The sequence below is a fragment of the Mesoplodon mirus genome (genome assembly GCF_964341445.2).
Source record: "Mesoplodon mirus genome assembly, chromosome: 8".
Lineage (NCBI taxonomy): Eukaryota > Metazoa > Chordata > Mammalia > Artiodactyla > Ziphiidae > Mesoplodon > Mesoplodon mirus.
In genome coordinates, this window is record NC_138984.1 from 105,404,047 (window position 1) to 105,427,804 (window position 23,758).

The 23,758-nt window shown below is 50.9% G+C and overlaps 1 protein-coding gene across 5 annotated transcripts in view; it reads right to left on the bottom strand.

Moving 5' to 3' along the window:
• Positions 1-23,758, bottom strand: part of STEAP3 (STEAP3 metalloreductase) — a 102,238-nt gene that overhangs the window by 67,071 nt on the left and 11,409 nt on the right. For all 5 annotated transcript variants that reach the window (XM_082630785.1, XM_082630784.1, XM_082630781.1 and 2 more), the window contains 2 exons: positions 4,625-5,124; positions 2,163-2,690 (listed from right to left, as the gene is read on the bottom strand). In XM_082630785.1, coding sequence (XP_082486911.1) covers positions 2,163-2,690; positions 4,625-5,124 — 1,028 coding nt within the window. The remainder of the gene's footprint in view (positions 1-2,162; positions 2,691-4,624; positions 5,125-23,758) is intronic.

Sequence of the window (23,758 nt, forward strand, 5' to 3'; positions counted from 1 at the left end):
AGCAGCCGCATAGCACAGGGAGATCAGCTCGGTGCTTTGTGACTGCCTGGAGGGGTGGGATAGGGAGGGTGGGAGGGAGGGAGACGCAAGAGGGAGGGGATATGAGAACATATGTATATGTATAACTGATTCACTTTGTTATAAAGCAGAAACTAACACACCATTGTAAAGCAATTATACTCCAATAAAGATGTAAAAAAAAAAATGAACACGGATTTGGAGAAGACTGGCTGGATCTGGATCCCAGCTCAGCCACTGACTGGCTGAGTGACTTTGCCCAAGTTACTTAAACTCTCTGTGCCTCAGTTTTATCATCTGTAGAATAAGGGTAGAACAGCACCTGCCTTATAGGGATAAGAGTTCAATGAATTCACACTGGGTATGTAAAGCTCTTAGATGGTACCTGGAACACAGTAAGCTCTTTTTAAGTGTTAGTGACTATTATTTTTTCCCTTCCTCTCTCATTTCCAGCAGGTGTCTTGCTTCTTTGCCTGAAGTCTGGGGTTCCTCCTTTCTCTTATGAAAGCCCAAGCCTGCAGATGAAATGGTGCCAGGTGTCTGGGGGTGGGGAATGACGAGGGCATTTGAGAAGCTGCCAGCAGGGAAGCAGCAACTAGAGTGAACAGGGGCTGAGGTCTGTGGTTCCCAGGAAGTGGCCCAGCCTTGCCTCCTGGTCCTGCTCTGGGAAGTGGTCAGGCCTCCGAGGGGATGGCCACATGGTGGGTGTACCTGGGGAGGGCCCAGCCTCAGTAAGATCCCTGCTTCCCAAGCAAGAACAAAACTGCAGCTGGAACCAGGGGTAGAAGAGAAGTGTCTCATTGGGTGACTAAGTGTTCTAGAGTGGGTAGGACTCACGCACCAGGCCAGAGGCTGAGGACTAGAGGTGGAATTAAGCAGGTTGGGGAAAATAAAGAAAGGCAGGGTTGCTTGCAGACCTGAGCTTGGGACTCGGAATCAGGCCCCGTGAGCTTGTAATCCCAGAGGAAGCATCTGGGGGGACGATTTCTGTGGGTACAGGCGCCAGGGGATGCTGCCTGTGATACCACCTGGGTTGACCCGAAGGCCCTCCGTTCCCAGGAATCCTGCTGGCAAAGAGCATCCTACGGCTTTCCTAAATGAATAATTACTGTGCCCCCCCAGTACATGCTCCTGCAGCCTTTCCCGTCTCAGGGGATGGCAACTCCATCCCTCCAGGCGCTCGGGCTGAAAACCCAGAGTCGTCCTCCACCACCTCATGAATCCCATGTCTATTACAGCAATTCTGTGTCTCTGGCTTCAGAATATGCCTTCAACACCTTCTTGCCTCTCTGCTGCTCCCAGCCCACTCCAAGCCCCCACGGCCTCTCATCTGGGTTCCTGCACAGCCTCCTAACTGGTTTCCAAGCATGTGCGTTTGATATATATATATATATATATTTTTTTGCGGTACGCGGGCCTCTCACTGCTGTGGCCTTTCCCGTTGCGGAGCACAGGCTCTGGACGCGCAGGCTCAGCAGCCATGGCTCACGGGCCCAGCCGCTCCCCAGCACGTGGGATCATCCCGGACCGGGGCACGAACCCGTGTCCCCCGCATCGGCAGGCGGACTCTCAACCACTGCGCCACCAGGGAAGCCCCGCGTTGATCTTTGATTGTCTGTTCTCCACCTGGCAGCAGAGTGAGCCAGTTAAAACCCCAGACGGCGCGTCACTCCTCTAGTCAAAACCTTTCCTTGGCTTCAAGTCTAAGGCCCAAGCCGTTCCTCAGCCTTTAAGGCCTCTCTGGTGTGGCTTCCGCCTCCCAGGCCCCGCCCACCACCCCGTCCCCTGGCCCCACGGAGAGGACCTCCTTGCCGATCCTCAAAGGTGTCAGGCAGCTCCTGTCCTCCTGTCCTTCCGACCTGGGCTCACACGTCCCCCGCCCAGCCAGGCCTCCCTCACCACCCTTTAATCCTGCACCCCACACCCCGCCCCCGCTGCTTGACTTTCCTCCTTAGCACTTCACTACCGTCTACGGACCCTCTGTAACTCACAGCTGCACTTCGTCTCCCTGGCTTGGGAGCAGAGCGCGTTTCACGTTCTGCTCGCTGATACGCCAAACCTCGGACAGCAGGATGTGGGCGTGACCCTGTCCGGGCGCCGCCCCCCCGGCGCTGTGATTGGCAGGAAGCAGGCGAGCCCCGTACCTGCTTGATGGCCTGGTTGACCAGCTCGTAGCGGTGCGAGCGGCGCAGCGGCAGGCAGAAGCTGTACAGCGCGTGCAGGGCGGCGCAGAAGAAGCTGAGCAGGCCGATCTGCTTGCGGTGCTGCAGCCAGTGGTCCAGCCAGTCGGGGAAGCGGCGGTACTTGGTGCCGCGGCGCAGCTGCAGGGCCGCCGCCACCACGCCGGGCAGGTACACCAGCGACAGCAGCACATAGGCCACGCAGGGCAGCGTTGTGTTGACCACGGACACAGGCAGCTGGTAGAACTTGTTCTTGCCCTCCTGCAGGTAGGGCTGCAGCACATCCCGGATGAGGTTGTAGGTGTAGAAGAAGACGAAGAGCCCCAGGGCCAGGAGAGCAGGCACCTTCCAGCCTGGGAGGAGGCGCAGGGGCATGGCCTCCACCTCCCGGGCCGAGGCCAGGGACCCCATGTCCACGGGGGTGAAGCCCATGGCCTGCGCCAGCTCCAAGACGGCGCGTTTGGCTTCTGGCTGGTCACTGCAGATGGGCACCTGCGGGGAGGAAGGTGGGGGGGGGATCAGGAGGGGTCCCCGGAGGGTCGAGCGGGGCCTCGGAGAGCATCTCGGCCAAGCTCCTCACGGAGCAGCTGAGGAAACTGAGGCCCAGCAATCTGCCAGGTAAGGGTACGGCTGGAGCACAAGGGGGCCCTGAATCCCGGCCCGGGGCCTTTCCTCGGCTCCCTGTGGGCCCCTAGTCTCTGGCCCAGCAATGCCCGCTACTCAAGGAAAATGGCCAACGCTCATCCAAGAGTGAGCATCTCGCCCAGTTCATTGCCATCAGCATCCACAAGCAAAATGCCCATCTAGGCAGCCCCCGGGGGCCCTTGGAGTAGGTGCCTCAAAGGACTGTGGCCTGCCCTGGGGGGTCGTTCAGCAACTGGGCTTTGCATGTGGCCCAGAAAGTGCAACTGTGGCTGCAGCTCCATCCCTCAGTCCAGAAGTGTCCCCTGTGACCACGTCCTCTGGCCCCTCACAGCCCTCAGCCAACACACAAGGCCTTCCACAAGCCAGCCCCAGCCTCGTAGCCCACTGCTCCCCTCCATGAGCCCCAACGCAGGCCCACTGGTGTCCTCTGATCCCTGAACACTCCATGGGTCTTCCTGACACCGCTGTGGTCAGGTGGTCTACCAACACTGACTCAGCACCCGCCACGTGCCAGGCATTACACATGGGAACCCTCAGCCTCGTCACAAGCCTGCAAGTAGGTACTATTGTCCCCATCTGGGAACATCGTTTGGGAACACTGTTCCTCACCTCTGTGTCTCTGCGGGTTGTCCCCTCAGCTTGGAGCGCCCTTCCTGCTCCCTGTGCCTGACAACGTAAGGTAGGGCAAGGGCCAAGGCTGATCTCGACGTCTTCCCCAGCCAGCCTCCAGCTCTGCGCCCTCCCAGGCCCTGCTACCCTACACTCCCCCGCTGTTCCTTGCCTGTCCAAATGTAGGAGCCCCAAGATGCGGGCTGCATGGAGGGCCCTCCAGTCAGGGGTGGCTGGGTCTCCCCACAGCCTGGCATGGAGCTGGGCAGAGAAGGCATCTGAGCTGGACTCATTGGTGGAAGCTCTCAAACACATGTGGAGCCTGGCATGCTTCCCTGAGGCAAGTACAGGTTGCCTCTTGGCATTAAAAACCACCTTGTCGGGCTTCCCTGGTGGTGCAGTGGTTGAGAGTCCGCCTGCCGATGCAGGGGACACGGGTTTGTGCCCCGGTCCGGGAGGATTCCACAAGCCGCGGAGCAGCTGGGCCCGTGAGCCATGGCCGCTGGGCCTGCGCGGCCGGAGCCTGTGCTCCACAATGGGAGAGGCCACAACAGTGAGAGGCCCGCGTACCGCAAAAAAACCACAAAACAACAACAACAAAAAAACACCTTGTCTTGGTTAGAGCTCCTCTTGCCAACAACAGTGTGCGGCAATGGCTGTTTTCTGGAGCCATTTTCCACCCTCAGAAAAACCTGCTGTTGACTATTCTGAGAAATCCACGCAGTTTTTGGAAGCCCCTGGAATAAATGAGATAAAGTTTGGGACATGCCTGCTTCCTTAGGACCTGGCACATGAGTGTGTCACCTTCTTCTTTCTAAGTCCAATCCTAAAAGCAAAATCTCTCCTCTTCTTGACTCCAAATAGTAAAAAGAAAGCCATCAAACTTTTCCTCCTTGTCTTCTTGGAAATCAAATTACCATAGAAGAAAGAACATGATTTCAGGTTCCTATGAACTGGGTTCAAATCCCAGCTCACCAAGCTGTGGGACCTAGTGTAAGTAAGTTCATTAACATCTCTGAGCCTCAGTTTCCTGCTCTGTAAAATGGAGCTTTGCAGTGCTGTGAGAGGAGCTGAGATAATGTACATAAAGACCCTGGTACACCAAGGGCCCTCCGTGGAAGTTAGCCATTTACATTTATTGTTATGGTGACTGGCATTTCTCCAGCACCTACCTGCCTGTTTCCATCCCTTGGGCCGGCCTGCAGGGTCCAGGCAGAGATGACATTGAAGGCCTTGACCACTGTGCAGGTGGGGAAGAGGGAAGCCAGGTACTCAGCATTGGACTCATGGTACCGCAGGTGCTCCTGCTCTGTGGGGTTGCTCACATCCACCAGGATCTTGCCGGCCAGCTGGTCACTGAGACCACATAGTGTGGAGTAGTGTTCCCGGAACATAGCCACGAAGATGACCTCTGGGGACTCCACTGCCTCCTCCTGGAAAGTCACTTGTGCTGCCGAGGGGAACAGCCCAGCCGTGCGTTTGGGATTGCGGCTCCCCACCACCACGCTGAAGCCGGAGCCCACCAGGCGTGTGGCCAGGGAGCGGGCAAAGTCCCCGCTGCCCAGGATGCCCACTTTGGGAACCTCACTGGGGGCCTCAGCAAGGCTGCCATCACTGTCCACCAGATGGCTGCTGATGAGTGGCTTGTCCATCTCTCCTGATGTTCTCATGGCTAGAAGAGAAAAGAGGAACTTGATCAGGGGAGGGCTTTTGGACTGCCCCTCTCTTGTCCACTGGAGCTGCACGGTGGTCCAATATTCACCCAACAGAGCTTTATGAGTATTAACATGTGCCAGCATGGGGGCACAAGCTGAACAAGACCCAGCCCCTTCCTGAGGAGGACACAGCCTCCAGAAAAGGAGAGGAAAGGACCTCTGTCCTCCACACTCTGTCCGTTGTCCTGAGTTATTTCCTTGGTACAAATTTGCAAGAGTGAGAGTGCTGAGAAAGAAGGGTATGGAATTTCTATGATCAATGCTATGCAGTGCCATACGTCTTTTCAAAAGGATTATGTAATGGCCGGTGTTCCTACCCAGGAGTGACCCGACCTCAGCATCACTGGGTTTATCTGATTACCAGGAAGGGTAGACATGTTCCTGTGCTTGTTTACATTTTGCATTTTGGGATGGTATCTCTGATGCTCTTCTTTAAGTAGAGGATGAGCAGCTTAAAGGCAGGGACCTCATCTTATTTGACTTTGGATCTCACCATTTGTCCCAAGGCCTGGCACAGAGCTGGTGTTCAATGTGTGCTGAATGAATGAACACTGAAATCCTACTCTCTGAGGGTGGGATTGGAGTGGGACATGACAGTGAATGGGACCCTAAGATTGGGTGGGTGCCCTGGGAGCTCCTTTACTAAGTCTGAGATATGAGGGGACATGGAGGAAACCCTGGACTTGGGCCACGAATTTATAGTAAACTTGGGTAGGAAAATTATTTGTTTTAATGGTCACCAACTTCTAACTGAAAGTTGCTATTTTCTTCAAGTATGAATGTCAGCAGCAACACAGTAGTATTAGCCTACCTGTGAGTTTGTCACCAATAATGACCAATGTCACATCACAAATTTAATTGTGAAAGAACTCTCCAAATACAACTTAAACTCATCATTAACTTAAAATTATGGTAGGCGGAACACTTAAATACAGAAAGCAAATATTAACATATCTGAAGGGAAAATAGGCAACTTTATAAATAACAGTAGGGGACTTCACTACCCCACTTTCAACCATGGATGGATCAGACAAAAAAAATCAGTATGGAAACATTGAACTTGAACTATACTTTAGACCAAATGAACCTAACAGACATACAGAGAACGTTCTATCCAACAGCAGCAGAATACACATTCTCCTCATGTGTCACAGAATATTCTCCAGGACAGAGCATATGTTAGGTCATAAAACACATCTTAACAATTTTGAGAAGACTGAAATCATATCAGGTATTTTTTCTGACCACAGTAGTATGAAACTAGAAATCAATAACAGGAGGAAAATTAGATAATTCACAAATATGTGGAAATTAGCACACTACTGAACAACCAATGAGCCAAAGAAGAAATCAAAAGGGAAATTAAAAAAAAAACATCTGAAACAAGAAAAAATTGAAGTACAGCATACCAAAAAGTATGGGATGAAGCAAAAGCAGCTCTAAAAGGAAAGTTTATAGCTTAATGCCAAAATGAAGAAAAAAGAAAGATCTCAAACAACTTAACTTTACACCTCAAGGAACTAGGAAAAGAACAACAAACTAAGTCCAAAGTTAACAGAAGGAAGGATATAACAAAGATCAGAGTGGAAACAATTGCAATAAAGGCTAGAAACACAACAGAAAAAAAATCAATAAAACTAAGACCTGGTTTTTTGAAAAGATAAAACTGACAAACCTTTAGCTAGATTCACAAAGAAAAAAAAAAAGACTCAAATAAGATAAAAAAAGAGAGACATTACAACTGATAACACAGAAATACAAAAGATCATGAGACTATTATGAGCAATTATATGACAACAAACTGGACAACCCAGAAGAAATGGATAAATTCCTAAAAACATACAATCTACCAAGACTGACTCATGAAGAAATAAAAAATCTGAACAGGCCAGTAATGAGTAAGGAGATTGAATCAGTGATGTAAAAAACTCCCCCAACAAAGAAAGGCCTAGAACTGGGGGGCTTCACTGGTGAACTCTTCCAAACATTTCATGAAAAGTTAATGCTAATCCTTCTCCCACTCTTCCAAAAAACTGAAGAGGAGGGAACACTTCCAAGCTCATTTTATGAGGCCATCATTACTCTGATATCAAAGACAGATAAGGACACTACATGAAAAGCAAATTACAGGCCAATATCCCTGATGAACATAGATGCAAAAATCCTCAATGAAACACTAGCAAACTGCATTCAACAGCACATTAAAAGGATCCTACACCACGATCAAAGTGGGATTTATCTCTGAGATGCAAGGATGGTTCAACATAAGCAAACCATTAAATGTGAAACACCATATTAACAGAAGAGGGATGAAAATAATATGATCATCTCAATAGATGCAGAAAAAACCATTTACCAGAACTGAACATTCTTTCATGATAAAAACTCTCAACAAATTAGATACAGAACTAGGAATGTACTTCAGTATAATAAAGGCCATACATGACAAGCTCACACCTAACATCATACCCAATGATGAGAAGCTGAAAGCTTTTTCCTCTAAGATCTTGCTGCTTCTATTCAACATAGTACTGGAAGTCCTAGCTTGAGCAATCAGACAAGAAAAAGAACAAAGGCATCCAAAGTGGTAAGGAAGAAATAAAAGTATCTTTGTTTGCAGTTGACGTGATCTTATATATAGAAAACTCTAAAGACTCCACCAAAAAACTGTTCCAACTAAGAAATTAATCCAGTAAAGTTGCAGGATACAAAATCAACATACAGGGCTTCCCTGGTGGCACACTGGTTAAAGAATCTGCCTGCCAATGCAGGGGACACAGGTTCGAGCCCTGGTCCGGGAAGATCCCACATGCCACGGAGCACCGAAGCCCGTGCGCCACAACTACTGAGCCTGCAATCTAGAGGCTGCGAGCCACAACTACTGAAGCCCTCAGGCCTAGAGCCCGTGCTCTGCAACAAGAGAAGCCACTGCAATGAGAAGCCAGCATACAGCAAGGAAGAGTAGCTCCCACTCACCGCAACTAGAGAAAGCCTGTGCCCAGGAACAAAGACCCAACTCAGCCAAAAAAAAAAAAAAAAAAAAAGAATCAACATACAAAAATCGGCTGTTTCTATATACCAACAATTAACTATCTGAAAAAGAAATTAATAAAACAATCCCATTTACAATACCACCAAAAAGAATAAAATACTTAGGAATAAATTTAACCAAGGAGGTGGAAGAGCTGTACACTTAAAACTATGGAACACTGATGAAAGAAATTGAAGAAGACACAAATAAATGGAAAGACATTCAGATTCAAACCAATCTATATAAAAATCCCAATAGCATTTTTCACAGATATAGAAAAAAAAGATCCTAAGATTTGTATAGAACCACAAAAGACCCCAAAGAGCTGAAGCAATCTTGAGCAAGAACAAAGCTGGAAGCATCACACTTCCTAATTTCAAATTGTATTACAAAGCTTTAGTAATGAAAGCAATATGGTACTGACATAAAGACAGACATAAACCAATGGAACAGAATAGAGAGCCCCAGAAATAAATCCATGCATATATGGTCAACTAATCTTCAGCACAGGTGCCAAGAATACCCAATGGGGAAAAGACAATCTCTTCAATAAACGGCATTGGGAAAACTGGACATCCTCATGGAAAAGAATGAAACTGGACCCACATCTCATATCATACACAAAAATCAACTCAAAATGGAATCAAGACTTAAACCGCCCCCCCCCCCAAAAAAGGTAAGACCTGAAACTGTATTACTGTCTTAGAAGAAAACACTGGTCTTGTCAATGACTTTTTTTGGATTTGACAACAAAAGTACAGGCAACAAAAGCAAAAGCAAACAAGTCTAGTCTGACTAAGTCAAACTAAAATGTTTTGTTTTGTTTCGTTTTGTTTTGTTTTTTTGTGGGACACAGGCCTCTCACTGTTGTGGCCTCTCCCGTTGCGGAACACAGGCTCTGGACGTGCAGGCTCAGCGGCCATGGCTCACGGGCCTAGCCGCTCCGCGGCATGTGGGATCTTCCCGGACCGGGGCACGAACCCGTGTTGCATGCATCGGCAGGCGGACTCTCAACCACTGCGCCACCAGGGAAGCCCCAAACTAAAATGTTTTTGCACAGCAAAGGAAATAATCAACAACATGAAAAGGTAACCTATAGAATGGGAGCAAATATTTGTAAACCATATATCCAATAAAGGGTTAATTTCCAAAATATATAAGGAAATCATATAACTCAATAGTTAAAAACCCAAATAATCCAATTAAAAATGCAAAGGAACTGAACAGACATCTTTCTAAGGAAGACATACAAATGGTCAACAAGTATTATAAAAAGATGCTTAACATAAGTAATCATTAGCAAAATGTAAATCAAAACCTCACACCTTTTAGGATGACTAGTGTCAAAAAGTCAAAAGATAATAAGTGTTGGCACACATGTAGAGAAAAGGGAACCCTTGTGCATTGCTGGTGGGAATGTAAATTTGTACAGCCATTATGGAAAACAGCATGGTGGCTCCTCAAAATATTAAAAATAGAACTACCATATGATCCAGCAATCCACTACTGGGTATTTACCCAAAGGAGATAAAATCACTATCTTGAAGAGATCTGCACCCCATGTTTATTGCAGCATAATTCATAGTAGACAAGATATGGAAACACCCTCAGTGTCTGTTGATGGATGAATGGGTAATGAAAATGTGGTGCATACGTACAATGAAATATTATTCAACCTCAAAAAAGAAGGAAATCCTGACATTTGCATCAACAGAATGAACCTGGAGGACAATACACTAAGTGGAATAAGCCAAACACAGAGAGACAAATACTGCATGATCCCACTTACATGTGGTTCTGAAAAAGTCAAACTTAGAAGCAGAGAGTAGAAAGAATGGTGACCAGGAGAAAAGGGGAGATGTTGGTCAAAGGGTACAAACTTTCAGTTATAAGATGAGAGATTTAATGAATATTATGGTGACTACAGTTGATAATACTGTATTACATATTTGAAATTTTCTAAGAGTAGTTCTCAAGTGTTCCCAACACACACAAAAATGGAAACTATGTGAGGTGACGGATATGCTAATTCGCTTTATTGTGGTAGTTATTTCACAATGTATATGTATATCAAAATATCACATTGTATACCTTAAATATACACAATTTTATTTGTCTTTCATAACTCAATAAGGGTGGGGGGGAAATTAAAAACTCAAATTATAGTAAATATTAGATTCTGTCACTAGATCTTATTACTTAACATAAAGAATCATGCATGTTACTATTACACGTCTTTTAAAAATATATTTTAGGGACTGGGTTTCAATATAGTAGGTATTCTTTGTAACCCTATGTAATTTTATGTATGTAAGAAGAGCATTATTCTGAGCAGAAGTTTAGGGGCTTCACCAGCCTATGAGTTCATGGGGGCCCTCGGCATAGAGGAGGGTTAAGAACCCCTGCCTGGAACCAGTGGAGCTGCAGGGATGGCTTTTTCACACCCTCTTCCCACTTTCCACAGAAGCCTCCTGGCACGTGCTACACACCGGGTGAGGTGGGAGGCACAAGGGGGCGCAGGGGAACCAGGAGGCTGTGTCCCCGCTCTCCCACGAACCAGCTGTGTGTCCTTGGACAAGCCCCTGTGCCTCTCTGGGCCCAGCTTCCACCTTTGTAAATGGAGTTCACAATCTCTGCTCCGAGATGGCAGACAATGCAATCTTAAAAGGCTCTGAAAACTGACCTGGACGTTTTACAAGGAGGCAGCGGCAGCTCCTAGCTATGGGACGGCCACCACGTGCCAGACACGGCTCTAAGGTGCCGTGTGATGTGTGACGAGTGGCGGTCACCCAGTCCTCACAGAACCCCATGAAGTAGGGCCATTATTATCCCCAACTTAAAGAAGAGGAAATGGAGGCTCAGAGAGGTTGAGAAACCTGCTCAGGTGGCACAGAGGGGAAGCGAGGGAAGGAAGAATGGGATGCAGGTCTGCTGGCCTCTGTAGTCTGAACCTCCCCAAGAGTCTTACTGCCCAGATGGAGGACAGTGACCTGTCCAGCAAGCGGCAGAGCTGGGACCACGCTGGCTGAGAAGAGAGGGTCAGCGTGGAAGCGGACGCAGGGACCGAGAGTCAGGGACACGTGTTGCTGTCCTGCGTCCGCCAAACACAGGCAACTCTCCTAGCGTCTCGCGCCTCTGAAGTGGTTTCAGAGCATCGCCCTGTCTCTATCACAGACACCAGGGACCGGCTGAGCTAAGCCCCTTCAGGGTCATTTTTTGGGGGACACACAAATGGAGGGGCCATGACCACACAGACATACAAGCACCAGCCGGGGCCTCCACGCTGCTCAGGCCAGGCTGACTGTGGGCTCAGATGGGAATTGCCATTCCCTGAAAAATGGGCAAGAGAGTTTTCTGCCTGGTCTGGGTACAGGATATTTTTCCAAGTGGTGATGATCTATGCTTTGTAGATGCCAATGGGCCTCCCGAGGATCCCCAGAGCCCAGGCTTAGAGTCGTGCATCCGTGGGCTGCTTTAGCACCCGACTTACCATTGCCTGGGTTCTAATTCTCACTGTGCCACCTTGGGCCTGTCAGTGTCTCAGTTCCCCAGCTATAAAAGGGAGAAATCACAGTACCTTCCTTATGGGGAGGTTGTAGGAATGAAGCCAATGTGGGTAAAGCACTCAGAACAGTGCTCTCTTGGTATGTAGTAAGCACTGGGTGTTTGGCTGTCGGCAATGAAGCAGACACTGGTTGCCAGCACTGTCCCAGCAGCGGGGATGAGGCAAAGGAAGGATGTAGAGACCCTGTCAGCACCTCTGCAGCCCTGGGGAAGAGGGGTGAGTGGTGACAGGGGCCTTGCAGGTGGCCTCAGACTCCCAGGCCAGCACCAGGGATTTGGGCCAAGGTAACTGTAAATCCCTCCCTGGGGACTCCAGCCTTCCCTATGGGTCACTCATGACTGGGACAGATACCCCAGGGCTTTCCCCAGTCCCTGCCTCAGCCACCTGGAGACACCAGTCGTGGGGCAGATTTTGTCCCTACGGGGAGAGAGAGTCACCACGCTGAGGCCTTCAGGTCGTCTTCACATTTGCTAGCAATTTGGAGGATCCCAAGTAGATCCCCTCCTGGACAGAAGCCTCTCCTCCGGCTTTGTTCTCTCTCTCTCTCCTCCCTCCCATCTCCTGGGCAGCTACCACGTGCTGAACACTCAGGAACATAAGGATGAGCAAGATGTGCTCCCCACTTCCGGATGGTTTATAATCGCGTGCGTGTTGGGTGGCGTGTCCACCCATGAGTGCATGCAGGGAAGGAGGGGATGGGGCTGCCAAAGGGGCAGCCAGGGAGGGCTTCATGGCACACACAGCATCTGCTGGTCCTTGCGGAGCCCCGAATGATTTACAGCCTCACAGCAAACCTGACCCAGCCCAAAGAGAAAGTCGATGAGACCTGGACTTTGCATCCTGTCCTTGTTTATCTCGAGACTTAGCATCACGACCGACAGGGGGAGGAAGTGTCTGGGGCTGGCACTCAAGGCTCACTGCTGAGAACCTCACTCGGTCCCCTTTTGGGGATCCCAGACGAGGCAGCTGCAGCAGAGGGAAGCCAAGGGCCTGGGCCTGGCGGCCTGGGGCTGGTCCCAGCTTTGCCCCAACTGGCCCTGGGACATGGGAGCATCTGGGGACCCTATTACACATCCCAGACTTATGGTCCCAAGGGGCCCTGCTTTTAGCTGCAGGGTAAATGGAAATTAAACGTAAAGCACCTCGGGCTTCCCTGGTGGCGCAGTGGTCGAGAGTCCGCCTGCCGATGCAGGGGACACGGGTTCCTGTCCCGGTCCGGGAGGATCCCACATGCCGCGGAGTGGCTGGGCCCGTGAGCCATGGCTGCTGAGCCTGCGCGTCCGGAGCCTGTGCTCCGCAACGGGAGAGGCCACAACAGTGGGAGGCCCGCGTACCGCAAAAAAACAAACAAACAAACGTAAAGCACCTCTAAAATGCTCTTGCCACCAAAATTCGATCCTTGGGACAGGAAAATGCCAGGTTGTAACGCCTCCTTCCCCTCCAGCTCTGACGCAGGGACACAGCCACCTGGGCAGAGGTGCTGGGTTCTAATCAGAGCCACGCCCATCACTCACTACCCAGGTGCCTCTGCACCTTAGTCCCCTCACGTTTAAGATGGGGACACGAATTGTACCTCTTCCATGCCTTGTTGTGAGGATGAAACTGGTTAACGAGAGCTCAGAGCCACCTTTTCTGGCTGGTGCTATGTGTACACGTGCGTGTGTGTGTGTGTGTGTGCGTGCGTGCGTGCGTGTGTGTGTGTGTGTGTGTGTGTGTGTATTCTCTGAAGTGCTTCATGGGCCTTTCAAAATTCTTCCACCCTCCCAGTGCCCAGCACAAGGCCTGCTGCTGGCGAGGGTAGGGCAGGTGGTAGAGTCCTGGGGGCCCCAAAGGTCCAGCAGAGTCCCTGTTGCCTGTCCATGTGGCCCAAAGGTGAGAGTGCCTAATCCTGGCTGGGCCCTCGCTCCCTGGCTGTTCTATTTACAGATCTGGGGGTGGGGGGAGGAATCCAATAGCCGCTGGGCTGGGGGGGTGCCTGCGGCCTGCACACACAAACCTGCCCGTTTCTCCCTCCCAGGTTGCGGACGAAGCAGCACGGAGGCCCGGGTGTGCAGGCACTGGCACCAGCTACGGTTCCCAGTCCCCTCTGGGTCTCTGCCCGCCTTGCCCAGCCTCGCCTCCTTCCCGGCAGGGCCCCGACATGGGCTGTTTGTGGCTGGGAGCCATGCCTGGCCCACTGGCCTACCTGCCAGCTCCCGTCCGCTCTTGGGCAGGCCAGCCCCCGTGGCCGGAGCAGGCCACGGCTGGGAAGGGATCACTGTGGAGTTGGGTGTGGGTAGGTGGCGGTGGGGTGACCAGCTGGGCACCCGGCGGCCGGATGGTCTACAAGCCAACTGGGGTGCCGCCCACCCCCTCCCAGCCAGAGGCTGAGTTAGCTAGCACTTCTGGCCTCGGGGACTGAGAGAGGAATATGGCACAGTTCTTGTCCTCAAGCAGCCCACAGTTATCTTCAAACTTTAGTTTTAGATTTTAACATTAAATTTGGGGGGGACACATTCCTATTACTGCTCTATTTATTTATAAATATATTTAAATATGACTGGTGTACTATAATGTTATATACAGAATAAATCATATATAAACAAATATAAATGTAAAGAGATAAGGCTAAAATTTAAACAGACAGAAGCTCTGAGTTTTCTTCCCGCTCCCAGAGATGACCCCTTACCATCCCTGGGGAGGTCCACACCCTCCTAGACACCTGGGTCCCCGCAGAGTGACAGGCGCAAGACGCAATTGAACAAGGTCTCCTGAGAGTAGACGCTGCCTTCAGGCAGGGCAGCTGGGCGGCTTCCTGCAGGAGGTGGGCCTGAGCTGAGCCTTGAAGGATGTGAGAGGGAGCCTGGAAAAGCCTTCTAGAAAGAAGAGCCTGTGTGAGCAAAGGCCCAGGGGCCGCACAGCAGGTGTCCACGGACAGCTTGCGGCCTCGGGGGGCAAACTGGTGTGCGCCTACAGCCAGCATCCGGGAGTTGGCAAGCCATAAATGAAAACACAAATTCTTGCCCAGAACTTTTTTTAAACCTAAAAATTATAGGGATGAAAAGAGTATGGATCCGAGAGGCTGAAACTCTGGGTTCTATCCCGACGATTTCCTCACCAGGAGAAATGGACAAGTTACATCTTCCCTCTAGCTTCATCATCTGTAAAATGACCGAGGGTTGCCCGGCTTCGCTCAGTGGGCATGGGGTAGTTAAGGGCCTGGGGCTTTGCCCGTGGTTGGGGGCTTCGCCGGGCCCTCTGCCTGTTGGCTTCTCTGTGCACCCCTGCGCCGCCCCACTCCCAGTCAGCTTTGGGAGGGTAGAAAGACATCACCATGCTTGTTCCACGGCCCGACTCCAAAACCCAGCTCTGTGCCTGGCACACTGCAGAAGTTCCGTGCATATTTGTGACCAGAGATACACATCACGGGAGCTTACAGCTTCAAACCTTACTCTATTTTGTCCTTTGGGGGCAGAAATCCTTCCAAAATGCAGTGCCTATTTCAAGAGAAGGCAGTCCGGTCCTCACCCAGAACCCAGAGATCAACCTGAGCTGCAAGAAGGGATGTTCTTGAGTCTCGTCTTGTTTTTACAGGAAAGTTTTATAGCCTTATATCCTCCCTCACTGTCAGGATATTTATCACAGCTGTCAGCCTGCTTTGCCTCTTAATTAAAGCCCTCCCAGGTCCTGCTCATTTGCTGTGGACAAGAAATACAGATGACACACTATCAAGAAAGTGAAAAGACAACCCACAGAATGAGAGACCAATTTTGCAAATCATATATCTGGTAAGGGACTTGTTTCTAAATATATAAAGAACTCTTACAACTCAGTATTAAAAAGACAAGCTATATAAAAATGGGCAAAGGATTTGAGTAGACATTTCTCCAAAGATATACTAGCTGTCAATAAGCACATAAAAAGATGCTCAACATAACAGCCCCCAGGGAAACGCAAATTAAAACCATGGGATACCTCTTTACACCCACTAGGATGGCTTAATCAAAACAAGACAGAGAAAATAAGTGTCGGTGAGGATGTACAGAAATCAGAACCCTCATCCGCTGCTAGTGGGAAAGTAAAATGGTGTAGCCACTAGGGAAAAGCATCTGGAAGTTCCTCAAAAAGTTAAACACAGAGTTTCTATATGCCCCAGCAATCCCACTCCTGGGAACATATATAACCTAGAGAAATGAAAGCATATGTACACACAAAAATACGTGCAGCAATGTTCCTCGTAGCACATTCACAATACCCAAAGAGTGAAAACAACACGATGACCATCAACTGACGGATGCATAAACAAAATGTGGTTTATGCACACAGTAGAATAATATTCAGTAATGAAAAGGAATGAGGTACTGATACATGCCACAACGTGATGAACCCTGAAAGTATTACGCTAAATGAAAGGAGCCAGTCACAAAAGGTCACATATTGTATGATTCCATTTATATGAAATGCCTAGAAATAGGCAAATCTATAGAGACAGAAAGTAGATGAGAGGCTGCCAGGGAGTAAGGGGAGAAGGGGTGGGGAAAATGGTACAGGGTTTCTTTTTGGAGTGATGAAAATGTTCTAAAATTGACTATAGTGATGGTTGTACAGCTCTGTGCATACACTAAAAACTACTGGTTGTTTACTTTAAATGGATGAATTATATAGCATGTGAATTATAGCTCATTAAAGTTGTTACAAAAAAGCTGAGGGCTTCCCTGGTGGCGCAGTGGTTGAGAGTCTGCCTGCCGATGAGTCCGCCTGCTGATGCAGGGGACATGGGTTCGTGCCCCGGTCTGGGAGGATCCCACATGCCACGGAGTGGCTGGGCCCATGAGCCATGGCCTCTGAGCCTGCGCGTCCGGAGCCTGTGCTCCGCAACGGGAGAGGCCACAACAATGAGAGGCCCGCATACCGCAAAAAAAAAAAAAAAAAAAAAAAAAGCTGAGATACCACACAGCCTGTTATTAATGTGTGTAAACTAAGAATAAACATGGTTTGGTGAGTTTAAGGACTCTTCAATGAGCTTAATGTGTGAATTCTGTGACATCGATGCTGGTGATTCTGTAAACTTCCAAAGTTCTTTCCTAGCTGTTTTCCAAAATTTGAGGTTTCTAAGCCCCAGGACCTCTAGCAAAGTAAGGCTTATGTTGGTGTAGGGGAGATGGTACCATGGGCTAAACAGCCCTCTTGGCTACTGAGTGGGCCCTGCAGCTTTTGCCCACACTGCTACTTCTCTGCACTCCACCCCATGCCAGCAGACAGCTGTTCTAGAGCCACACTGGATGGCATGCAAGGAAGGGTACTGAGGCCAGCTCCCAGGGTGGGTCAGTGAATAGGACAGATGCGTTCCAGTGAGAGGGGACTGGCAGGCAACATCTGCTACTCATCCAAGTGGCTGACGGTTTATATAAAGACATATGGCTAGAAACTGGCACACAACTGCAAATCTGCTTGCATGAGGTCCAATCCATTCGTCTTTCCCTACCAAACTCATTCCCTCCTTAATTAGGCAGAAGATCAGCCCCCGAGAGCCATCACTGGTCACGGAAAGCTTGCCCAGCAGAATGTGGTCTCAGGAAAACATCTGGATGTTCTGAATTTACTCAGACGCCTTCGTAAACTGCGAGATAGGCCAGCAAGAACCCACGCAGCTATGGGGTCATATTTCAGCTGCGCCACTTACTAGCTGGGTGGCTTTGGCAAGTCACTTTACCTCTCTGAGCCTCAGTTTCCTCATTTGTACAATGGAGTGATGTTACTTTCTCGAATGAAATGTAGTAAGGTTTATATGAGATAAGCCAAGTGCCATGGTCTGAGCCTGTTAAAGTCACACAATTTTCATGGTGTTCCTTTCTGCCTAGGATTTTTAAAAACCTTTGGTCTGTGTAAAGCATACATAGAAGCATCTAAATCAATACATGGTGTTCTTTGCTGAATGGAGAAATTTACTCTAAAATTTTCTAAAAATAAGCTCTGAGATAATGGTCTGGAGATCTGCACACATTTCTCACCAAGACAATTGGAGGAAAAGACTTGCTGCTCTTTGGGACTCAGGAAGAGGTAAGAAGAGGGGGGCAGGGCTTCCCTGGTGGCGCTGTGGTTGAGAGTCCGCCTGCCAATGCAGGGGACACAGGTTCAAGCCCCGGTCCGGGAAGATCCCACATGCCATGGAGCGGCTGGGCCCGTGAGCCATGGCCACTGAGCCTGCGCATCCGGAGCCTGTGCTCCGCAACGGGAGAGGCCACAACAGTGAGAGGCCCGCGTACCACAAAAAAAAAAAAAAAAAAAAAAAAAAAAAGAAGAGGGGGGCAGTAGAGAAGGGAGGGGTATCGTAGGGAGAGGCTGGCGGTCAGGGGCAGGGCACCAGGGTGGTCTGGGTCTGGGCAGTGAGCCCTCTAGGGGTTGCTACTGCCAACATTGGGCTCCCTGCCAGGGATGGCCCTCATGCCATTGAGATCCCCGAGCCACCCTTCCTCACCAGCATCCCCAGCTCCTGGATCAAACCCTACTAGCTGCCTCTCTGCCTTCACACCCCTTGAGAACAGCCCTTTCCCACTGACAGTATTTCTCTCCTTCCTGCCTGTCTCCTCCCTGGACTCCAAGTTCCTTAAGGGCGAGAACAGAGTGAAACTCACTTCTGTAATCCCAGCACCTAGCCCAGTGCCCTTAGGTCAAGCCTGAGCTCCACTGGAGTCATCTGGAGGGCCTGTTAAAACATACTGCTGGGCTGCATCCTCAGGATTTCTTTTTTTTTTTTTTTGCGGTACGCGGGCCTCTCACTGTTGTGGGCTCTCCTGTTACGGAGCACAGGCTCTGGACGCGCAGGCTCAGTGGCCATGGTTCACGGGCCCAGCCGCTCCGCAGTGTGTGGGATCTTCCCGGACCGGGGCACGAACCCACGTCCCCTGCATCGGCAGGCGGACTCTCAACCACCGCGCCACCAGGGAAGCCCATCCCCAGGATTTCTGATGCTGCCGGTCATAGGACCCCTGGCTGAAAATCACTGCAGTAGATGCTCACAAAAGGTCTATGTGAGGGGTGAGTGAATTAATGAATCACCTGCATGTAAAAACCACTCCAGATGTGACTTTTTCCTCGAATTCTTATAGTCGGGCCCAGCTCTCCATAAAGCCCTCCCTGACCCACAGGGCCCCTGGTATCAGTATCTCCCCTTATGTTCCTCTAGGTCTTGAGGGTCAGGTGTGTGTGTGCCCCATTGCTGCACACCCCTTGGCCTCCCAAAGCCGGCTCCTTCTGGTAAAGAGAAGGTGGTCCAGGCCACGGCGGCATTGCCCACTCAGCCAACGAGGCAAACCCTCCAGAAGAACTGCCCCCATGGTTCCCTCCCCTCCTGTACGTGGGTCACCAGGCCCACTGCAGGTTGAGGGTGAAGAAAGAAGTGGAACTGGGAGACCACACAGATCCTGGGGACCCAGGAGCCCCCAACACAACAACTGGGGTGATCTTCCCAGAGTACGAGTTTCCTGGATGACCTAGAATTCAGACGGCCTGACACCATATTCATGACTTTCTTTCACTAAGATTTAATAGCCAGGCCTGGAGCAAGTGCTCACTGGCACAGTTCATTACTACCCACCATCAGCACAGAGGCAGGAGGGTGGTCAGTGCTGGTTGCGGGGGGGAGGGAGTCGGCGGTCAGCGCCAAGGCCAGGGTCGCAAAGCGGGAAGATGCTAGGGTCCCCATGCTGCACACCCCGGGGGGGCGTGATTTGCATTGTGATCCGTGTGAACAGGGCCCTCTGGAGTTGTACAGTGCACAGCCTGCAAGGTTTTATGCAAAGCTTGGTCCTGCCAATTCTCGTCTGAAAAATTTCCTCATTTCTTATTCCCTGAGTACCCACTGTGTACCCAGCAGGTGTTCTGGCAGGTGGCTAGAAGACGGCTTGTCCTCTTGGGACTCTTAGGGGAAAGGCCAGCTACACCCCGCAGCCAAGAGAAAAGTGCTTGAAAGAGGGCGTGCCCAGCTCTGTGGCAGCCAGGGAGGAATGCCTGACTCTGCCCAGGGAGGTCAGGGCGCTGGCATGTGGAAGCAGCCAGCCCCCTATGGACCCCTTAATCCCGCCAGGCTAGAGGCTACCGGCAGTGGCAGCTGAATCTGCAGGCTCAGCACCTGGGGTTGGGTGGCTTCTTGCTTTCCAGGGACACGTGCTGCTGCAACCCCTGGGGCCAGATGGGTCTCCTGGGATGTTGCTGTCCCCACCTTCCCCCTTGCCGTGGTGTGAATCTGTGGATTCAGCAATGGGCCACCTGCTCCTGGGGAGGCTGGAGGACGGGAAAGGCACAGAGGCAGGCAGCCAAGCCAGAGAGGCAGCTCCCGGGGCTCCTGCCAAGGGCTCAGCCCGCCTCACACAGCCAGTTTCTTCGGTTGGGGTACATGTTTCCCTGGCTCTGCCCTGCTGATGGGCCACCTTTTCCAGGAAGCCTCAGGGGCACCCTCCCCTGACCCTCAGTGGCCTCTTCCTCCGGACTCCTGGGGACAGTGGGAGTCAGCCTCCACTCTCCAACTGACTGTGTGGGGATGGTCATGTGATTCCTCCCCAATCACCTGCCACAGGCCCGCTCCACACAGAACTCCGACTTTTGTAAGAGTTGCCGTGAGCTCCAAACACTGGCCCAGGCAGCCCCGGAGCACCTCCTGGCTTCCTCCTGGGCCCTGAAGGACAGAGGGGACCTTGCGCTCCGTGACTCGGCACTCCTGTCACATTACCATTGACTGCACACACGGGTTCACTCATCTGTCACCCCACCAGACTGGGGGCCACTTCCGACTCATTTCTGTGTCTCTAGCATCCAGCCTGGGGCCTGGCACCATGTAGGTGCTCAATCAACGTTTGTGGCTTGAATGACTTAACTGCTAGATTCTGTGCCTGAGGGCAGAGCGTGCTTGAGTGAGTCCTGGCTGTTCTCCCCAGAACCTAGCTGGGGTCCCCCTGCACCCAGTGGGGATTCAATAATACAATGCGTTTCGAACCCCTCTGGTAGCCTGGCCATACTGTTAGAACTGGCCAGACATTTCACTATTTGATGAACTTTGTAACACAGAAGACCAATGCACAGCCGTGCTTAAAAACTGCAAATAAACAGAATAACACAAATGCAGCTTAGTTCATGCAACTCTGGCAAAAGTAGGAAATCAAACCCCATACCTGAGGCACATCAGGGTGGTAAGTGCATACCCAGGGAAGGAGGCTTCAGGGATGCTGGGTCGATGGCTCCAGGGCCCACGAGCCTCTGAGCCAGGGGGTGGAGCGGTCTGCCCAGCCTCCATCAGGGAGAAGCGTCTGGGGCAGGTGAGGCCCAGCTGCAGCTTCTGGCAGATGGCCTCCGTGGCTTTTCCCAACCAAGGCCCATCTGATCTATAGTCTCGACTCTGGCCATCCCCCCTTATGCTTTTTTCCGGCTCAAGTCATAGATTTAATCTCTGTGCCTGGAAAGTCCTTTTCCTCCAAAGGACAAAATTCAAGATCCAGCAGAAAGGCCACTCCTCTGTGAAGTCCTCACCCTATCTCCCCTTCAAGGCAGGATGAATGCCCCTTCCCTAGTCCCCTTGGCTCTCTGCAGCACAGGTGACAGGATGGAACCAGCACACAATGGTAGGTACTTTCCTTAGTACCTATACTTGGACTTAGAGGTCCAAGGGGTGGATGGCGGTGGGTTCCCTAGCCCCCTTTAATCTCCGTCACCCCTCCCCATGTGCTAATGTTAGTATGAAAACTAATACCCTTGGTATGAATACTTTACATTTCCCAGTCAGGTAAAGTGAATAACACCTCCTACAAAATGGTTCCCATTTTGTAGATCCGAAACAAATGATCTAAGTAAAAAGCCGGCTACTTGCTATGCAAATAGAAGCAGCTTTCAGGGAAGTCCCCTAGTTCTCCCTTCCCTCCACATGACTGCCCCGAAGCCACATCATGTAGAAATCCCGGGCCTCCCCAAGGCTCTGAGGTCTGCCCGCCCTCCCCTACCGGGATGCAGCTGGGAGGTCACATCCCAGCACCCAACAACTGCCTGGCACCTGCCACATCACCGACGATCAGGGGTCAAAGAAGAGAACCTACTGTGAGGCGAGGCCCGACTCAAACGGTAGGGAGACTCTGACTGTGGACTTGTACACTCAGGGTATCATTACTTCCATTTTACAGATGAGAAAACTGAGGTTGAGGCCCCACTGTTGACTCTTGCCCTAGTCCCGTCCAGTCCCTGCATTCAAGCTGCCTCTGGGGCAGTGAGGCTGGGCAGCTCGTGGCTGTGGGCATGAGTCATAGCCGGTTACCTGGTCTACATGGGGCTCTGAGCTGGTCTTGGCCTCCTCTCGGTTCTCCCTCTGCCCTGCTGAGCTGCCCAAACTCATACTCTCCAGCCTCTCGTTCTCAGGCTGTTTCTGCAAATCTGTGGCTGCCCTCTTCCCCTAGATTCTAAACCACAGCAGCGCAGGCCCTCCCTCGCTGGTCTCAGGTTAATGGGTCCAGGGGGCAAGAAGGAGGTGCCACCTGAGTCCAGGTGCCCCTCACACACACACACCTCCCCCCGACAGTTGACTTGAGGGGAGACAGCATAGAAGATGCCAGTCTCAAATCCAGGTTTAAAAGCTGGGTCATAGGGCTTCCCTGGTGGCGCAGTGGTTGAGAGTCCGCCTGCCGGTGCAGGGGACACGGGTTCGTGCCCCGGTCCGGGAGGATCCCACATGCCGCGGAGCGGCTGGGCCCGTGAGCCATGGCCGCTGAGCCAGCGCGTCCGGAGCCTGTGCTCCTCAGCGGGAGAGGCCACAACAGTGAGAGGCCCGCGTACTGCAAAAAAACAAAACAAAAAAAGCTGGGTCATAGCCACACACATCTTAATTGGTGCGTTTCTATTTTCTCTGTGGGCATTTTGCCTTTCTGATGGACTCTTACAAACATTTTACTGTTACATTTCTTGTAATACTGCCTGGAATCGTTATTTAGACATCATTAAAAAATCATTATAGTTTTAAAAGGAAGGCTGAGAAGCTCCTACAAAAAAGAGTACAAAAAGCATGGGTGCATGCACACACACTCATACAAGCCTATACACACACACATACACACATGTGCAAGTTTGGTTGGACAGAAAAGAGAGGTTTATCACCACGCCGCTTGCAAAATAGAAGTGAATGAATCATTTTTAGGGCTTTTTACAGACGTTTAGAGTTTTGAAACATTCTAGAAAAATCCGGTTTGATTACTTACACCAGTCGTTCTCTGATAAACCAACCCAGAAGTGGTTACCAATAAGTAAAATTTACAATTCCCAAATGGACCTGCCTTCCACAAAAACACATCATAAACGTGAACCTTTTTTTTTTGTTGTCGTTGACACACCAGAACCCGCAAAGTTCTTGCCCTCGTTAACTGAAGGCGCTGTGTGTGATAAATCCTTAAACCCCTTATTTTGAAAAGGTTCCTGACTTAATGTGCAGATGATAAGATTTCCCATTTTGGCAAGAACTTCACCAGACGGTGCTCTTTGGTGTCAGTTGCCAAATGGGGGCTCCCTGAGGTGCCGGGGTCCACTTAAGCAGGCCAGGGGCTCGTGGGGTTGGAGGGAGGGGCCCACACACTGCCCAGGCCACCTCGGCTCTCACCAGACTCACCAACGACAGGCTGATGTGAGGGTCTGAAGCACGGGTCCCTTGCCAGCCCCACTGTGATCTGGCCCCCCGTTCTTGCTGGGGTCTCCCTCTGACCTGCGAGCAGCCTGACTTTGGTTTTGAAGACAGGCAGACGCTGAGAAGGCGTGGGACCTGCCACGGGCCAGGCTGCCGGCCCCCTCAGCCTGCACTCCAGTTCCTGGCTGCAGGGAGTGGACGGGGTAGTGACTGATGCTCGGTTTCGGAGTGCGCTGCGGGAGAGTGGCTCTGTCCTGATACTTCCTGTTTAGGGAGGAAACCACACTGGTGGTCATGAGTGGCGCAGAGTCAAGTCTCTTTGCTACAGGAGCTGAGGCAGGACAGACAGCAGAACCCAGGATACAT